The sequence below is a fragment of the Neltuma alba genome, unplaced genomic scaffold (genome assembly GCF_004799145.2).
Source record: "Neltuma alba isolate B1F8T4 unplaced genomic scaffold, ASM479914v2 tig00011578_pilon, whole genome shotgun sequence".
Lineage (NCBI taxonomy): Eukaryota > Viridiplantae > Streptophyta > Magnoliopsida > Fabales > Fabaceae > Neltuma > Neltuma alba.
This window is the reverse complement of record NW_021636231.1, coordinates 378,036-398,682: the sequence shown is the minus strand read 5'-3', so window position 1 is coordinate 398,682 and position 20,647 is coordinate 378,036. Positions and strand designations below refer to the sequence as shown.

General features: G+C 33.9%; 2 protein-coding genes across 2 annotated transcripts; both read left to right on the top strand.

Moving 5' to 3' along the window:
- The first annotated feature begins 5,880 nt into the window (after nucleotides 1–5,880).
- LOC114715197 (putative disease resistance RPP13-like protein 1) lies at nucleotides 5,881–10,679 on the top strand. Its single transcript, XM_028899993.1, has 2 exons — nucleotides 5,881–9,553; nucleotides 10,599–10,679. Exon 1 carries the CDS (start codon nucleotides 5,881–5,883, stop codon nucleotides 9,529–9,531), a length of 3,651 nt encoding a protein of 1,216 aa, XP_028755826.1. The 3' UTR covers nucleotides 9,532–9,553; nucleotides 10,599–10,679.
- A 5,683-nt stretch (nucleotides 10,680–16,362) lies between these two features.
- On the top strand, nucleotides 16,363–18,920 carry LOC114715196 (putative disease resistance RPP13-like protein 1). Its single transcript, XM_028899992.1, has 4 exons — nucleotides 16,363–16,535; nucleotides 16,644–17,173; nucleotides 17,426–17,780; nucleotides 18,794–18,920. Exons 1-4 carry the CDS (start codon nucleotides 16,363–16,365, stop codon nucleotides 18,918–18,920), a joined length of 1,185 nt encoding a protein of 394 aa, XP_028755825.1.
- Nucleotides 18,921–20,647: the final 1,727 nt, after the last annotated feature.

The window sequence follows — 20,647 nt, the reverse complement described above, 5'->3', positions numbered from 1 at the left end:
CGCGCGGGCCCTACACTAGTCAATTATTGTCCTTCTCCTCCTCTTCCTTAATAATGTCTTCAAAGTTCAAACGCTTTTTTTTTCTAAATATAAATTGTCTGTGAGGTATTTAATAAGCTTTTTATGATTTTATCCTTATCAGCTTAATAAATGTAAAGAAAAATAACGTAAATAGGTAAAAGAAAATATAAAAAAAAGGGTTAAGACACATTCAACATCTCAAAATATTTTTCATGTGCGTCAAATACCATAAAGTCTTAGTGTTGAATGTGAAACATCCTACCTTTAACCCCTCATAGTGCGCATTAGTAAGTATTATGGTTCAAGCAGATCATGATACAAGCCCGTGGATTTAAAATTTCAACATAATTACTCGAGTTACTATTCACTATTCAAATTCATATTTCATGTCTAATTTTGAAAAATCATAACTAATTCCATAAAAATCATATCTCCTTGTGTAGACATCTGATTGAGGAGAGCTACCTCTCCTTTTAAAGCTTGGGATGTGTACTATGAATCTGCCAAATTTTATGGCTTAACTCATTCATTTGATAGGTCGAACTGAAGTTATAAATTCACTACTCCATGACCTACGTTTTATCTCTTAACCTCTTTTTACTTTAATTCTTTCTATTTCTTTGACATACATAAATTGGGTTTATACTTTTCTAATCATCCTCATACATTTCTATTCTTCCCATAAACATTGTAATTAAATACATGACATTATTGGTATTCATAACATAAATTACATAATAAGAGAATTACACATTGAATAATAACATCATTCATTAACGTCAATAATTCTCCACTTTCTTCTCCTTGCCTTTCATGCCATTATTGTCCACCATTGATTGACCTAAATAGTTGGTTAGAGAGGGGTGAGATTCGGGAGAATCTCAGTAGCAAACACTACCCATAAGCATGTAAGACATAATGCACATGCATGACATGTTATAATATTAACACATGAATGCCATGGAAAGTAAGCTAAAGCATTTTATGCTTTCATAACATATTGCCAAGGCAAAACATAACATGAACTTGCAAACATAACTTTGCAAACATTTCATCATAGCTTAATTACATCATGGCAACACAACCACATCATGCAAGCATACATATCAAGCATACAATATAGGTAAGTTCACTACTTTGTAACATAGCTTTCCTCTTGCTTTTCCTTTGATTCCCTTGTCTTTCCAACCCTATGGATTTTCAATCAACACCATTAAACATCCTTTTGGATGTTCCAAGGTCCTAAACACATCAATACATGATGCAAAACAATTATTAGAATCAAGTCATCAACTTATCTTTACTTGATTCTTTCTTGAACATACTTGAACTCTAACTTTTGAATTTCAATTCCAATCTTCCTAAAATTATTTCTACATACTATCCCCACATAATTTTGCATGTAGAATCCATTTCCAAGCTCAAAACAATCAAAATCCAATCCTAACTATTTAGAATAGTCAAGGCCGAACAGAATCACAAAATAAAGGAAAGTTGGACTTTTTTGCAAAATCAACACAGAACCACTTGATTCTTGTTGTTTCCAAGCCTTTAAACATGCGTTTAACATCCATATCATCTTCTCCTATTCTAATAAATTTCGTGCAGCACTTCCCCATAAGATTTCAATCATCAAAAATCCAATCAAACCAACCACTAGCTGAAAAATAACAAGGGAGGTAGAAATTACATGAAAAACAGCACACATACCTTGTTTTAGAGCTTGATCTGGCTTGGAACCACTTGGCCTTTCTTTCTCCCTCTTCTTTCTCTCTCTAGAAACCATTTTGCAAGAGCTTCCCCAAGGTTTCCATGGTTAGGACGAAATGAGAGGGAGGGGAGGGGTATTTATAGAAAACAAGACCGAATCTCGACCGTTGATCTTAAAAATACGTGACTTGATCTGGACCGTCCATTTTCTCTTTTTATCTTGTGATGACACGTGTCCTATGACATTATGCTTACCTCATCTTGATGACATCATGCTTACATCATCAAGCTACATGTCTTTAATCCAACCGCACACGTGTCTTGCATCTGACTGTACACGTGTCTTGCATCCAACCATACACGTAATACCTTCTTTTCCGATCTAACTGTACACTTGTCTCTTCCATATTCTTTCATTATTTTGGCATTAAAATAGGAAAGAAATTAATATAAAATTCGTGCAAAATATAGCCCTTAGGTATTCCTCTACCTATTTTGACATTCAGCACCGTATCGGGTACTTTTTTGAGTCTTGACTGACCCAGTACCACTGGGACATGTTCTGGTGCCATTTTCTCATCTTAATTAAGTACATATATGGTGCCATCTTAGAGGAGCATAGATGAAAATAATTAGCTCTACTGACAGGCTACTTAACCTTACAAATCACGCAGTGGAGATTTCACTATAATGAGTGGACAAAGGACTATCTAAAATATTCCCGTATTGCGTTTTGAATTTTATGCTGTCCATAAATATCTTCTGCTAACTCAGCATGATGACTCGTAGGGGTCGTGATTACATTTGGTGACTCAGCATGATGACTCGTAGGTGTCATGATTGCATTTGGTGACTCAGCATGCTGACTCAGCACCGTCATGATAGTCTTTAGATATTTTCTTTCCCTTTTTCTCATAAATCTTATTAAATAATACTTAATCGGGGTTACCTTTTCTGAATTCTTTCTATCGGCTCGTAACTCCGTTGATCTGTCTATAGGTTTCATTCTTTCCCTTTCATCACGGGAAATTCCTCTAATTTTTTTCGGGTCAAAAGTCAAACTCTAGACAGCTATTTTGACTTTTCCCGAATAGGGTATAAATAGGCTTTAAATTTAATTAAAGCTAACTTTGTCAGTTTTTGTGGACGGAATTAATTTTACAATCTGTGTAAATTCCCCAACTACTGTTTTTCAGTTTTTCCTGATTAATTGAGGCTGTCCCATGGCTTAAATAATTCAATTTAAGTTACTATCTCAAATTATCTAAAACCCTGGAATGACTTCAGGGCATTTCCGTCATTTCTAGTCTTATATCGACTTCGGGATCCTATTCCCATTTTTTTGGAATTTTTCTAAGTCATTTGGGCCCTTTTTGCTAACTTTGAGCATTGGCCAACCAGAACTTTTATTATTTACAACTAGGTCCTTACTTGGCCTAGGAATTTTTTCTTTGCAGTTTGGTCCCTCCTTAGGCCTAACATTCAGAACCATCTCTTGCAAGTTTCTGGTATAACCTCTGGCCCTTAGTTGTTTCCAGTTCGTCATTCTTTAGTCTCTAAACACTATTGTTTTACACTTTGCCCTTGGAAAATCTCTTTTTCCTTCCAAGAATCTCCGGGACTTTCGTTGCATTGGACTTAGTAATCATCCTTTCCTTGTGCTATTACTTGTATCTATGAGCCAAAATTTGGGATGTTACAGAATGCACCAAAAACTATTTTAAGAAGCTAGACATACATTAAAAAAAAATATTTTAGAGTATTGGATGTATCAAAAAATACTTCATCATGTTGGGTGTATTTAAAAAGATACTTCAGAGTACTAGATACACCATAAAATATTTTAAGGTACTTGATGTTCCTGAGAAAATACTTGGAGGTACTAAATGCTCATTAACCTTTTTATAAGAACAAATATGAAAAAAAATTATCAATTTAATACATTTATTGATTTATGAGTTTGTGATCTAAGTGACTTATAAATAGGAACATAGTGGTACTATCCTTTGTCCTAAATAATAAATATAACAACTAGTTTGTTATGTAACTTATATTATAAATTAGCTCTTATATTTAGGACAAGAGTTAGTAATATCACTCCACTTTTGCTCAAACCTTCTGTCCTTAATATTATTTGTTTTCCAACAACTAAATTTTAATTAACTCCTCGGTAGAGAAATATCTATAAAAGACACTAATTTAAATGTAAAAAATTATACTCTAAATACAATCTCCCCCTTTTGCATTCCTTTTTACATTCAGAATTTAAAAACATCTAAATAAAATACCCTTCCAATCATAAATATAACAGTCATTCATTAATATAAATTTTAATATAAAATAAGTTTTATATTTATGACATGAGGGAGTATTATTTCAGGTAAAAATATTAGATGACATAAAGAACATTTCATCATTTCCCCAAAAGCATTTACCAGTTCCTATTCAACCACCTTCCTCGAAAAAAAATTTCAGAATTCAGAAACATGCATAATTATTACTTCCTCCTGTTCAAAATTTTGTTGTCAAATAACTGAATTATACACCTCAAAAGATTAATTAAAATTTATTAAAGACAATTAATACATAAAAAGTGAAACTTGCTTTCTTAAAATATCTTTATTCTTCAAGTTTTTTATTCTAATAATAAATTTATCATAATTTTATTTTAGTGCTCTTTAAAATTTTTGAATTAAACATATATTTATATTTATATTATAATAAATGCATATTTATTTTTATAATTTTAAAATCCGAATTAAAAGAATAAAATTTCCTAAAAACGTAATATAATTGAAATTAATTTTATTTGAACCAACTATTAAATATTTAATTATTTCATAATTATATAAAAATTAATTTAAATTTACAATCAATATTTTATATTTCAGTATCATTTATTTAATTAATTTAAGTTATATTATAAATAAAAGTGTTAAGGTGCATCCAGCACCCTGAAGTATTTTCTCAGGTGCATCCAGCATCCTAAAATATTTTGTGGTGCATTCAACACCCCGAAGTATTTTATAGGGGCACCCTGCACCCTGAAGTATTTTTTTTGTCTTAGTGCTGAATGCGCCAAAGAATATTTTTACGTGCTGGACACACATAAAAAAATATTGCAAAGTACTGGATGCACCACAAAATATTTTAGAGTGTTAGATGCACCTGAGAAAATACTTCGGAGTGCTGGATGCACCACAAAATACTTTAAGGCACGGGATGTACCTGAAAAAATATTTCAAGGTGCTAGATGTACCTTAACTCTAAATAAAATTAAAAAATACAGAGAGGTGACGTGATTAAAAATCATGTAAAATTATAAGGATATGATAAAAAGAACTATTTCCTCTTTCCCTAGCTCTTGAAAAGTAATTTTCTTATCGTTAATCAACGACCACCTCTTATTCTAAAGTGACGAAGAAAACTACTGCATTTATTAATCTCTTGTAAATCTCTGTCTTGTGAATGAGTTTCAGTTTTCACTGAGAAAAGAAAATTCTCTAAACATGCAATTACTCCATGCGTACATAACATGACTCATTTTAAATAATTTATCAAAAATAATCAATGATAATTAACTCATTAAATCTTTTTTAATTTTTTTTTAAATTTTACCCATATTAAGTGAGATTGTAAAGGAAAGAGAAAGATACAATAATTTGCTACATTTTAAGCACAGGGATAAAATTAATCAATAAATATTAATTCTTTATACTTTAAATCAAATTATTTTTAAGAGGACCACGTCACTTGGACATTGTCCAATAAAAACGTACCATCTCAATTAATTGGAGGCCCACAAGTCTTTTTTTTTTTTTTTGCCTGAATTCTGCTACAAGTCGCTCATATGAAAATGAGTCCCGTGGACTGGCATATTGATTGAGTTGGTGTGTTTTTATTGAACAACATTCAAGCGACGTGGTGGTCTAAGAGCACCTAAGAATTTCTAGCCACTTGTAGTAGATGGGAATACTTCCCTGTTGGTGTCGTTTTGCTGAGAAATATTTAGCACACGGAATTGCGTTATGGATATGCAATGAAATCAAATAAATTGAGTCTCGTGTCTGTATTAATTCATTTTCCCTCCGGTAAGTCTGGGAGCATTCTCAACTGTTTTCAGAAATATCAGTCATTCCCAAAGAGATCATGGCTGCGTCATTTGTAGGTGGAGCTCTTCTCTCTGCTGCCTTCAATGTGCTTTTGGAGAGATTAACGCTTGAGCTGACAGATTTGATCAACAAAATCGGAGGAAAGAAGCGGGATCACAAGTTGCTTAATCATTTGAAGCCATCCTTGATTGCTGCAAGAGCTGTGCTCAACGATGCAGAACTCAAACAATTCACGGATCCTGCTGTGAAAGATTGGCTAGATGAACTCAAAGATGCTGTTTATGACTTGGAAGACTTGATGGATGAGATTTCCACCCGAGCTGCCACTCAGAAAAAGGTGAGCTATTTCTCCTTTGCGCCTCTTAGTTTGGGAGATACAAGCATGGCAAATAAGTTAGAAGTTATCAGCGATAGAATTGAATATATTGTGGGGCAAAAAGATGCTCTTGATTTGAAGAAGACAACTGGAACGGGTCCGGAAACTCTGTCCTGGAGGTCTCCAGTTACATCTCATGTGGAAGTCTTTGAAGTGTATGGGAGGACGAAAGAAAAAGAAGATATAATTAGGCTGATGTTTAGTGGTGAGGGTGGTCCGTTGTCTGTAATTCCCATTGTGGGCATGGGCGGGGTAGGAAAGACCACCTTAGTTAATTTAGTTTATAATGATGTCAAGCAAAAATTTGATCTTACTGCATGGGTTTGTGTTTCTGAAACATTTGATCTTTTGAAAATAGCACAGACCATAATAAAATCTATCAGTCCTGATTTTGTCTGTGATAACTTGGATTTGAATCTTCTTCAGCTTCATCTGGCGGAGAAGTTAGAAAGGAAAACTTTTTTAGTTGTTCTTGATGATTTTTGGAATGACAACTACAATGATTGGCATACTTTGAAGACTTTGCTTCACAATGGACTGGAAGGATGTAAAATTCTTGTTACAACTCGCCTAGAACGTGTTGCCTTGATGGTCAAAACAATCTCATCATTTTATTGCCTAGATATCATGTCCGACAAAGATTGTTTGTCAATTTTTGCTACACATGCTTTCTATTGTAAAGATTCAACTGTGAATTCATGCTTAGAAAAAATTGAAAGTGATGTTGCTAGTAAGTGTAAAGGATTGCCTTTGGCTGCAAAAGTGCTTGGGGGACTTTTTCGATCAAAGCCTCACTTTGAAGACTGGAATAATATATTAAAAGAATCGATGTGGGATTCATTGGACGATAAGATCATTCCAGCTCTGAGAGTCAGTTATTATTATCTCCCTCCCAATTTAAAACAATGCTTTGCTTTTTGTTCTTTATTCTCGGAGGATTATCAATTTGATAAGGAAGAATTAATGTTGATGTGGATGGCAGAAGGTTTCTTGCAACCGTCAAAGCAAAACATGACTTTAGAAGAAGTTGGTCAAGAGTACTTTGATGATTTAACTTCAAGATCATTCTTTCAACCCTTATTGCCTAAAAATGATATGTCCTTTGGGATGCATGATCTCATTCATGAGTTAGCAACTCATGTTGCTGGAGACTTTTACTTTAGATTAGGGGAGAATGGAAACAAAATTGGTAATAAGACACGTCATTTATCTTGCAACTTTCAATATTATCCATGCTTAAGTCGTGAAGTTTTTCAAAAATCAAAAGGCTTACGAACATTTATAGGATTGGATTTTTTCAATGTCCCTAGGTCTATTGGAAATGCTTCTCATATTGTATCATCAAATTTGAAGCACTTGCGGATGCTGTCACTTGAGGGTTTGCGGTCCTTAAAGATAGTTCCTTACTTAATCGGGGAATTTATCCATTTGCGCTATTTGAATCTATCATTTACAAGTATTAGAAGTTTGCCTAATTCAATCTGCAAGTTGTTTAATTTACAGATGTTGAAGTTGCGTGGATGTTCATATCTTGAGATGCTACCAAGTGACATGAAAGATCTTGTAAATCTTCGTTATTTGGATCTATCTTTCTCAAAGAAGATCGTAAGTTTGCCTGACTCATTGTGCGAATTATACAATCTACAAACATTGCAGTTGCCATGTTGTGATTCTTTGAAGATGCTGCCAAGAGATATGCAAGATCTTGTAAACTTGCAACATCTTGATGTAAGAGGCACTAACTTGAAAGAAATGCCGAGGGGATTGGGTAGCTTAAAAGATTTGAAAATTTTGAGTAAATATGTTGTGGGCGAAGACCAAGGGACCAGAATTGGAGAATTGGGAGGAATGTCAAATTTGAAGGGTTGGATTGAAATTAGTAAATTGGAGATTGTCAAGAATGGAAAAGAAGCGTACGAGGCGAGGATGACGGAGAAGAAGCACATTAAAGGGTTAACATTATCATGGTCTAGAGATGGTGACGTGGAAGACACACGAATTGAGAGAGATATTTTGGGAAATCTTCAACCTTATTGGAATTTAGAAGATTTGGAAATTAGAAATTATAGGGGCACAATATTTCCGGATTGGTTAGGAAGCCATCACTACTGGAACATGACTATGTTGCAATTGGTAGGGTGCAAAAACTGTTGCATGCTTCCAACCCTTGGACGGCTCCCCGCTCTAAAGGAATTAAGAATTAATGGATTAAATGGGGTAAAAAGAATTGGTGATGAGTTGTTGAAGGGAGATGATTGTGCTTCCATAATACCATTTCCATCCCTTGAAGTTCTCGATTTTTCTTCGATGAGTTCATGGGAACAATGGCATTCCATTAACATGGAAGCTTTCCCTAAGCTCCAAATACTCAGAATATACGATTGCCCCAAGTTAATTGGAAATTTACCTCGCCAGTTGCTTTCTTTAGAAACTCTGGAGATTGATCGTTGTCCATTTTTTTGTTCTAGTATTCCGAGGTGTCCCAAACTTCAGAAACTAGCGATAGATGGAAGTGAAAATGTGGGGTGGCAAGAGCAAGAGTTACCTTCATGCCTTTGCGAGCGAGAGATTGCAGGATGTCGGATGTTGGAATCAATGGCAGAGCCACTCTCCAAACATTCGCATTTACGACAATTAACTATCACTGGTTGCTCTAATATATCACCTCCAATTATTCATTTGCCCCAGTCATTACAATATTTACGGGTACGATTGTGTGAAAATGTTGATTTTGTGATGAGTTCAACTGCTCCTCTTCAAAATCTCCAGTCTATCAGTATTGCATTGTGTAATTTTGTGAAATTTATGTGGGATGACATGGAAGGCCTTCTCCCGAATTTAAGAAAGCTAAGCATTGAGCATTGTGACGAGATGGAAGCATTTCCAGAAGGGATCCTTGTGGCAAGTTTGAGGGAACTTATTATTGTAGGGAGTAGTAAGCTATTATCCCGTCAAGCAGAGTGGCACCTCCCAAGTAATATCACTTACCTTCGTATGTATCGCTATAGTAAAGTGAAGTGTTTCCCAGAGGGGTGTTTTCTTCCTGCCACTCTAACCACCCTAGAACTCAATGGCTTTGATTGCTTGGAGACATTGCATTGCACAGGACTTCAACACCTAACCTCTCTCCAACGTCTAAAGATCATGTGGTGTCCCAAGCTGGAGAAAATGTCAGGAGAAAAGCTGCCTGCTTCTTTAAGAAAGCTTCACATCTGGGGATGTCCGTTGCTTGAAGAAAAATACCACAGCAAGGATGAACAATTTTTCCGCCAGATATCTCACATCCCAAACATCAATCTATTCACGGTATGAGATACAATTAATTATGGATCAGGTATTTATCGTCCACACTCATGTTCCCAACTATTGCATTTTATTTTCTACTACTTCATACATGCATTCACAGACCATTATGCTTCCATATAATTAAATTTTCCTCAATGGTGTTAATTTACTTGCATTGTTGGAATCACTACTTGCATAGGTTAATCTTTTGATCATTTATATGATACTTACAAAATCATTTGTTTCCCGGTACGCTCTGGATTCCAGCTCGCTCTCTGTTTCTATAAACCTACCTTAGCTATTTTTCTTTACCTTCTTTTTTCATCTCTCCCCCCCTCTTGCATAAGCTCATCAGGTCTATATATTATTGTAAATGACCATTTAACTGGCTGCTTATATACTGAGACAAAAAGCATGATTATTATCTTTGGAGATAAGAAAACAATTATTTTTTCAGAACAATCACGCGAAAGTGCTCATTGATAAAAATGAATGACAATTCTAGTTGTCCACTGTATTACTTGTGTTTAGTTTAGTTTTTCTTCCTATAATTTAATATGTTGCGTATATTCAATGACTTTATACTTTGTTTTTGTTATTTTCCTTTCCAAATTTATATGACTATAAGGGTGACTCTTAGAATTAACTTAAAGTATTATGATTTGGAAAACTTCATGAACTAAATAGCGGCGGCAATCTCATATGTCTGTATTAAATTATTCTAGATATATTTGATGACAGAATGATGAGTTTCCATAAACAACTGATGTGGCTTAAATTATTATTCATTACTTTAGTTACTCTTATTACATATCCTGAAGCATAAACCATTTAACACCTTTACATACATAGTCCATCATACTCACATTTCCATTACTTCACAGATTACAAAAGCAATCCACTTGGTCTCAAAATTATGCAGAAGTGCAGATTCCTCTAAGCTTATACCAATCATGTAATGAGGAATTATTGGCAAAAAATAATCATGAAGGTACACTTCTAGACAAGTTTATGTCTACATAACAAATGCCATTTCTTGTTTCTTTTTTTAAATCTTCTCTGATTGAGTTTTTCTTTTTATGGGGTTGTTGCAGATAGAGTCCAACATGGTTAGTTCTAATTGGTAAAAGCAAACCCAATGCTTCTTCTTTGCAAGGGGTAATGCTGCAATTAAGATCCCCGTCATATATTCCTATTCTAAAGAGGTTTGAGCTAAACCAAAGCCTTTGATTTTCTTCTTTCTCTCATAATCTGCTTGTTTAACTTACTTTTCTATACCCTATATTTTCCTTTGATTCTTATTAACTAGACGATCTTCATTTCCATTGCTTCCCCCCCCCCCCTCACTTCCTTGGGCTGTCTCTAGACTTATCATATGCTTAAAATGCAGCACCAGCAAGAATGACAGCAAGGGATTTGCAGACCTGAAGTCTTGAACTTGTGCTGATGAAATCCATCCTCTTTCTTTGACAGAATATTCTCTGATTTTCTGGAATTTTTTTTTTTGGGTGGCTCGGGTGCATTATTATGTTGTTTTAAAAGAAACTTTTGGTGAAAGTGTGTGTGATGAATCTGTAGTTCTGTATATAATGGCTTTTTTTCTGCTTGCTTAAATGTTGGGATGAAGATGTGTATAATGTATTGTGAATACTCATCACTTATAAAATTCTCAGGCTTCATGCTTGGGGAGAGGATGTAGGATTCTTTTTTTTTTTGGATCCGAACCTCTATATATCGTGGTGTCATCTTATTATATTTAAATCATCCAAGGAAAATGATATTTTCAAGAAATCAAGCATGCTTGAAATCAGCGTTCCTACACTCAAGTTTAACAGACAAAGCACAAGCATGTTTAGAAAGCTTTTAGCTAATATCCAGATATTTTCGATACAATTTATGTTTGCATGTGGAATTATCTGTATGTATGTATGTTAGAAAATAACTAGTTGAGTTGATATATAGAGTTTTCACAGTATAAGATATCACAAACAAAGTTCATATATATAAGAAAGAATAATCAAAATTCTCTCTCTCTCTGTTTTTTTTTGCCCCTCTCTTTATCTTACACACAATCACCACAGAGCAATATCCCCAACAAAACAATACTTAATGAGAGTATATACGAAATAACAATATCTGCAATCAATAGTAAAATTTGTATCCTAAAAGTGAATTCTACAAAAACACCTATTATTCAAATCAATCTCACACGTCTTCATAAAATTGACAAAAATTTCTTTGAGAATAAAAAAAATACAAATTCCACATGGACATATATTTATTTATTTATTTATGTTTGTTAGGCATATATATGTGTCCTTTTATTAGAAATAAACAGAAAAGTAATAGCCCAATTCAGATTAACCCAAAAAGATATTGGGCTGAAATTGAAACTAGCCCAGCCTGAGATAGGATTGGAGCAGGCTCGTCTCAATAACAGGGATGGGACGGAATTTTCATCTCGGGTCTCATCTCATCCCAAGGCTAACAGGACTGAGAGGGGACATCAGGACAGGATGTCCAGTTTCTTTTTTTTTTTTTTGTGGACAAATCACTGTAATTCTAGGCCTATATTTTGCTTTTTATGTTGTAATGTTTGTTTTTTTATTAGGTTTCTGAAGATAAAACACTAAAAAAATAAAGGAGAATTAATCTTTTGATCCTTCAAGTTTTAATTCATTTATGACTCAATCTCTCAACTATAATTCGGTACAACTCAATCCTTGAACTTTCAACTCTTTATAACTCAATCCCTAATCTTTTCACATTTAATAATTAATCCTTATCATGTATAATTTATTCTGAGCCAGCAAATAATTATCCTACATGGCAAACAATATTATTTAAAACCACTAAAATTGCAAATGTGTCTTCCAACTCAGCTCGCATGTGTGATAAAAAATCGAAAAGAAAAAAATTCTGGACTGAATTTCTTGACTATCCACCCTGCTCATATGCAGCCGGACTCCTATATCACGTTCTCTGACTCGTCCGGCAACATCTCCTTCTTCTTCTTATTCACCCTCATCTGGCCTGCAATTTGTGAACTGCAGTGTTTGTATAAATGGGACGAGGTCTTCATTGGAAAAGAAAGAAAGCAGAGCATACATATGGGCTGACTTGGAAGACACATTTGCAATTTTAGTGGTTTTAAATAATATTATTTGCCATGTAGGATAATTATTTGCTGACTCAAAATAAATTATATATGATAAGGATTAAATTATTAAATGTGAAAAGATTAGGGACTAAGTTATAAACGAGTTAAAAGTCCAGGGACTAAGTTGCACCAAGTCATAATTGAAGAATTGAGTTATAAGTGAGTTAAAACTTGAAGGACCAAGAGATTAATTTTCTCAAAAAAATAATTATGTAGAAAGCTCAATCTATATATTCTAGACCTTGCAGCGGTTTTGTGATTGATCCACATGATGGTCTTAGGTGGTAGTTTCTTTTGCATCTTATTGGCTATTGGGTGATGATGTGAGCCTCTTGTCGTATAATGTTAAAAAAGTGTAAAAATAATACTATGAAAAAGAACTGTCATAAAAGAAATATTATATCATAATTTTATGAATTATGTTATTAAGGAATGAGATTTTCATTGAAATGATAATGCAACTTAAGAGAGGAAATTCATTATAAAAAATAATTATTCTTAAAAATAAATTGAATAATCTAATAATAATTATTAGTAAGTAATTTTTAAAAAAAATTGTGATTGGGCCTCATCTCATCCTAGTCATTGTTTTGTCCCATTCTATAGTCATCCTGTTCCAAAATATTTTTTGTCTTACTTATTTTGAATTGATCTCGATCGAGACCAGGACAAGATGATCGGGATGGGACAAGTTAAAACCCCCCTAGAGACATTGTGTCACTAGAGGCATGCACTATCTTGACCAAAAAAAACAAAAAGAAGCCATTCCCTCAAATGTAATTTATAACTAAATTTATGTTTTTATTGCCGAGACAAATTAAATTTGGGGGAATTGCAATTAGATTTTAAGAAAGGGATTTAATTACTTTAAACCGTTGACAACTTAATACTCCTCCGGTCCTAAATGTAAGACCCTTATACTAGTGTGTATAAGGGTCTTACATTTAGGACCGGAGGAGTAGCATGCAATGATAAGTTCTAGTATAAAAAATGACAACTGGTTTATGCTGCCTACTTATTATTATTAAGACTTTTTGGTAATTAAATTATTTTTTTCAGTAACTCATAGGAGTTCTCCTATTAAATTTTATATTCAACAGATTAGCTGTGATTTATGGAAGAAAGTGACCGCATAATTTTTAAGTTCAATTTGGAGGTACTTTCTTTGTGAATGATTAATACTACTACTTTACAACCTCAAAGGGGCTAGGAGTTGGGAACCGTGTTTAGATGGAATTTAATTTCAATCTCCATCGCAGTCTCTTGTTTCAAAATTCAACCCAGCATTAGTGACCACATATTAAAATATAATTAGCCTGCTTTGTTTCCTCAAGGAACGTTTCAGAAAAATGCGCTAAGGACAGAGGATTAGTATACAAAGACTAGGCTTGATAATTTTTTTTTTTTTAATGATTCTTTTGTTGTACTCCCTCCTGTGATGTAAGAAGTCTTATAAAGGAAAATTTTGGTCTAGAATATAAGAGATTGACAGAGTAGTTAATGATAATTTTTTTTTATCCCTTGTTATAAGGAGAAAAGAAAGTTCTAAATACAAAAGAGATGAAAGAATTTTCCTCTCACATTTTTAATAAGAGTAAAACAGGTAACTGTCACCAATTTGAAACACATTTAATGGCTAGTATTTATTGATATATGAGAAAGCCGAACTAACGTTTTATATCATAGAGTAGAATGAGTATTTAGAGACATAATTCCCTGCTTTAGTGCACTCACATCCTCATGTCTAGGTGTTGTGTTCTCTCCCCTTCCCTCCCATTTCCTCTTTTAAAATCTCTCTTCTGCCTCCTTTTCCTGCCAAACAGTTGCTAGGTTTTGTTTGGGTACAGAAGAGGCGTGCGCTATGGTTGGAAAAAAAAAAAAAAGCATCTATAGGCCTGAAATGTAATTTAAATTCATATCAATTTGCATTGATGCATTACAAATCTAAGTAATGAAACTCATGACACAATTATTTTCTTAGAAATGACGTGTGTTTGAGCTGATTAATTAGATTATCAATTTCATTATAAATACAAAACTTTAATCTACTTTGTCTTTAATATTTATTCATTTTATTCCCAACTAATTTGTATGTTGATTGCATATGTTAAGGATTTTTTTATCAAAGGGTAATTTTAATATACATGAATAATAAGGATATATTAAGAAAGACAATATTTATTTATTACAAATAATTAATTTAATTACTTTTTTTAATATTTGCAAATTAATTATTTAACTTTTACATTGAATACTGAAAGTAGGATTTTTTTTTTTGGTATAACTCAAAGTATCTGCAAATTACTTCAAACTATATATATATATATATATATATGCATTTATATTATATATAAATCAATTTATTTAGATGTATGAAAACATAGGAAAAATATTTTCTATTATTTTTATTAATTAAAATATAAATGAGATGATTGAAAGAGCATTTCATACATTTTTATTCCGAAAGCTGTTACTCCCTCTGCGTCTTTGAATATAACATATACGAGTATGTTATAAATAATCGAAAGTATGAAATATAATTAGCCCCATGGTCAAAAAATGTAATTTCCTCTAAGGACGTTTCACAAAATGCTGAAAGGACACAGAAGACCGGTAAACAGAGTGACTCTTCAAAAATGTGTACTTAAATTCAATTTGGAGGGACCATCCTGTGTTACGTTTTGTTTGTTAATGATTTTTTAATCACGTAATTTTCTAATTCATTGCATTCACATGGCCCTCATTACGATCATGGAAGACTTGTAGGGTAACGAAGAGGCAAAACATAAAATAACTCTAATCAGCTTGTTTTAGGCGCTGTTTGCCTATCTCCCCAAACCATGGTTTGAAAATTTTTTTGCCAAACACCCTATAAAAATCTCAAACCATGGTTTTACCCCTCAAAACCATGGTTTCGGATAAAGCTACCAGGAGCTACTTCTGCTTCAAATTATTAAACGTTGGTGGTGGGTCCAGGGAATATTACACAGAGCAGGCGTCAATTATTTGCTTCCTCCTTCACTCTTCACCGAGCTCCTGGTAAGAAATAATCATATTTTTTGTTGGCAAAATTATTTTACAAAAAAACATATTTACTTATTTTATTAATATATATACGTATTAATTTTTTTATTTATATTATTTATGTCTTATTTATTATATTGCCAAAATATATATTATTAACAAATTTATTACTTCAAATAAACATATATTATGAAATATATCTTATATGTAATTATCATTTAAACTTATGTCCTTTTTAGTAATTTCTACATATAAAAAAGCACTTCTGACAACAACTATCCAAATACTCTCACTTTACCAGAATCACTTTTTCAGAAAATCTATTCTTTCAGAATCTATTCTCTCCATAATCTATTCTCCATAAGCTATTCTCCAAACCATGGTTTGGTTTCATCTAAATACCCCCCTAATTTGGTTCCTCCAAGGACGTCACTCGATGTTGCAGAAATTGCATAATGATCAAATTGAATCCGGGGGGGGGGGGGAATAAAAGCTTAGGAAAATTGATAATTTAGTACCTCGACGGAACTGGGAGTTGAACCCGTGCTCACATCGAATTTAAATTCATGAAATCAAATAAAACGAGCCCACCTGTATTACTTCATCTCCCCCGCTGTGCAAGTTTGCGAGCATTTTCACTGTTTCCAGCAAAATCAGTGAGTACCAAAGAGATCATGGCTGCATCACTTGTAGGTGGAGCTCTTCTCTCTGCTGTCTTCAATGTGTTTTTGGAGAGGTTAACGCCAGAACTGGCTGACATGATCAACTTCATTTGTGGAAAGAAGCTGGATGACAAGTTACTTCATCATTTGAAGCCATCCTTGATTGCTGCAAGAGCTGTGCTCAGGTTATTGTTATCTTCCTCCCCATTTAAAACAATGCTTTGCTTATCGTTCTTTATTTCCAGAGGATTATCAATTTAACAAGGAGGAATTAATCTTGATGTGGATGGCAGAAGGTTTCTACAGCCATCAAAGGGGAACATGGCTTTAGAAGATGCTGGTCATGAGTACTTTGAAGATTTAACTTTGAGATCATTCTTTCAACCTTTACCTATAAGTGATTTGCACTTTCTTCTTAGTTACAAAACTAGAGATGGGCCCTTTGTGATGCATGATCTCATTCATGAGTTAGCACCTCATGTTGCTGGAGACTTTTACCTTAGATTAGGGGAGAAGGGAAACAAAATTGGTCATAAGACACGCCATTTATCTTGCAACTTTCAAAATTATCCATACTTAGACCATGATGTTTTGCAAAAGTCAAAAGGCTTGCGAACATTTATAGGATTGAATTTTTCCTACATTCCTAGATCTATTGGAAATTCTTCTCACATTTTATTATCAAATCTGAAGTGCTTGCAGATGTTGTCACTTCGGGATTTGTCTGCCTTAAAAATACTTCCTGAGTCAATTGGGAAATTCATCCATTTGCACTATTTGGATTTGTCAGAGACATGTGTTGAAAGTTTGCCTAATTCGATTGGTAAGTTGTATAATTTACAGACGTTGAAATTGTGTCATTGTGCTTCTCTCATAATTCTGCCAAGTGACATCCAAGATCTTGTAAATCTTCACTATTTGGATCTATCTCGGGCATACAAGATTGCATGCTTGCCTGACTCATTGTGCAAATTATACAATCTACAAACATTGAGGTTGTGACATTGTACCTCTCTGGAGATGCTGCCAAGTAATATTCAAGATCTTGTAAACTTGCGACATCTTGATGTTACAGACACTCCTCTGAAAGCAATGCCGAGGGGATTGGGTAATATAAAAGATTTGCAGTTTCTGAGTGACTTCGTTGTTGGCAGAGAGCAAGAGGCTAGCATTGGAGAATTGGGAGAAATTTCAAATTTGAAGGGTATAATTAAAATTAGTAAATTAGAGAATGTCAAGAATGGAAATGAAGCCTGTGACGCGAGAATGATGGAGAAGAAGCACATTAAAAGTTTAACATCATCATGTGCATGGTATGATGATGTGGAAGATACCAGGACTGAGAGAGATATTTTGGGCAATCTTCAACCTTATTGCGATTTAGAAGAATTGGAAATTCATCATTATAGGGGCACAATATTTCCAGATTGGTTAGGAAGTCCTTCCTACCACAGCATGACTTGGTTGCGATTGTGTAATTGCAAAAACTGTTGCGTGCTATCCCCTCTTGGGTAGCTCCCTGCTCTGAAGAAATTATATATTGATCGTTTAGAAAGTGTAGTAAGCATTGGAGATGAGTTGCTGAAGGGTAGTGATTGTGCTTCCATAATACCATTTCCATCCCTTGAATATCTCCAGTTTTTGTTGATGACTTCATTGCAACAATGGCATTCCATTGACATGAAAGCTTTCCCTGAGCTGCGACAACTCTGCATATCATCTTGCTACAAATTAGTTGGAAATTTACCTTGCCAACTGCTTGTTCTAGAAAATCTAGAGATTTTAGAATGTCCAATGCTTTCTTCGTGTATTCCGAGGTGTCCCAAACTTCAGAATTTTAACACTTGTGGAAGTGGAAATATGGTATGGCAAGAACAAGAGCTACCTCCTTCCCTTTGCAAGCTAGTAATAACAGAATCTCAAATGTTGGAATCAATGCTGGAGGCACTCTCTAAACACTCGCATCTGCAACAATTAGTCATCGATTGTTGCTCCAATACATCACCTCCAATGATTCATTTGCCCCAGTCATTACGACATTTAGAGGTACGCTGGTGTGAAAATGTCAATTTTGTGATGGGTTCTAATGCTCCTCTTCAAAATCTCCAGTCTATTGCCATTGAAGGCTATAATTTTGTGAAGTTTATGTCGGATGACATGGAAGGCCTTCTCCCAAATTTAAGAAAGCTACACATGCGGGGTTATCAACATATGAAGGCATTTCCAGAAGAAATCCTTGTGCCAAGTTTGAGGACATTTTATATTGAAAGATGTAATAAGCTATCCCATCAAGCAAAGTGGCACCTCCTAAGTAATATCACTTACCTTCGTATCTATCAGTGTAGTGAAGTTACGTGTTTCCTAGAGGGGTGTTTTCTTCCTACCACTCTTACCACCCTAGAACTCAATGGCTTTCATTGCTTGGAGACATTGAATTGCACAGGACTGCAGCACCCAACCGCTCTCCAACATCTAAAGATCTTGCATTGTCCCAAGCTGGAGAAAATGTCAGGAGAAAAGCTGCCTGCTTCTTTAAGAAAGCTTCACATTTGGGAGTGTCCGTTGCTTGAAGAAAAATACCACAACAAGGATGAACAAATTCTGTGCAGAATATCCCACATCTCAGTCATCAATCTGTTTAAGCATTAAGGTACAATTATTCACAATGTACATATTGTCACTCACTTGTTCCAATTACATATTTAGATTCAAGTTCTATATTTGCTACTTAACATGGTTACACTTATCCATGTAAGTGTTTCACAATTTTAAATTTATTATAATGATACCAGCATTTCTTACATCAGTTTTCCTTCGGGTAACTTACGAGATGTTAAGAAATAGAGCATCAGAATTCAGTTTTCCCAATTATTTTCTTTTTTCTTGTTTAACTTTTTTACTTGTTTTTTCTTTACGTTACTTTCACTTTTCTTTTCTTTTGTTTTTTTAATAAATTCACCAGGCCGGTCTACATATTCATGTAATTTACAATTCAATTGACTACTTATACATTGAGGAAAGCAGTATGACTTTTATCTTCAGAGATATTCAAACAATTGCTTTTTTCACAGAAATTATTGTGCACCAAATCCTCTGATTTAATCATGCAATGAGGAATTGATTATTCACAAAAAGTCATAGTGAAGGTACACAGCTAGACAACTTTCTGTTTACATAACAAGTACCATTTTTTTTTTTGGTAAGTTTTATCTTCTCTGTTTTGAGTTTTTTCTTGTTATGGGAAAGTTGCAGATGGAGTCCAACATGGTGTTCGTTCTAACTGATAAAAGCAACACAGTGCTTCTTCTTCAGAAGGTGTAATGTTCTAATTAAGATCCGATGGATTCTAATTAAACAGGCTTGAACTGAACCAAAGCCTTTGATTCCCTCGTAGTGTTTGTTTAATTATTCTATCCTATAAATTAATGCTTTTGATTGTGATTAACTAGCATCATAGTAACAAGCTAGTTGGGGGTAATGGATTGCCGTTTCTTTTTATTTTTCCTTTCTCTCCCATCCGTTTGCCATCTCTGGACTTACTTTCTTTTCATATGTTCAAAATGCAGCACCAGCAAGAGGGACAGAAAGGGATTTGCAGACTTGAACCTGCACTAAATAAATGAAAAGCCCATTGAAATCTGATGAAGTCCAACCTCTTCTTGATAAAAGATTCTGATTTTCTGCAAGTGTTCTTTGTGTGACTCCTGTGCGTTAAATTTTATTTTATTTTATTTTTTCCTTCCAATGATACTTTGGTCAAAATCTGTGTGATATACACACATATATGATGGTTTTCTTTGTTGGGTGTATAAATGTTATTAGGATGAATTATGTATGTTGTCTTGTGAATATTCATTACTTATAAAATTCTCAAGCTTCATGGTTGGGGAGAGGATGTAGGATTCAATTTTTGAATCTGAACCTCTATATATCATGGTGTCATCTTAATTATTTCATTTTATTTTTTTAAGTTTCAAAGCATCAAAAGAATTATATGTTGCAAAGTAATTTGGTATATCACTTTTTTTTCAATCAAGCGGAAAAGCTCGTTTTCATAATAAATATGAATTCTTTTGTAATAAAAATTTCAATTTCCCTCTTTCTTTTCCTTCCTCGCTTCTGAGTATTCTGTGCTACTACCTTAGGTCGTTGCAGTAGTTTAATATTCATTTTGCTTCTAATATAAGACTTTAATCTATTTTGTATATCATATTTATTCATTTTTTCTAAGCTAATTCTTGTAGTAGTTGTACATGTTAAAGGTTTCATCAAATAGTAATTCTAGCTAATGCATATG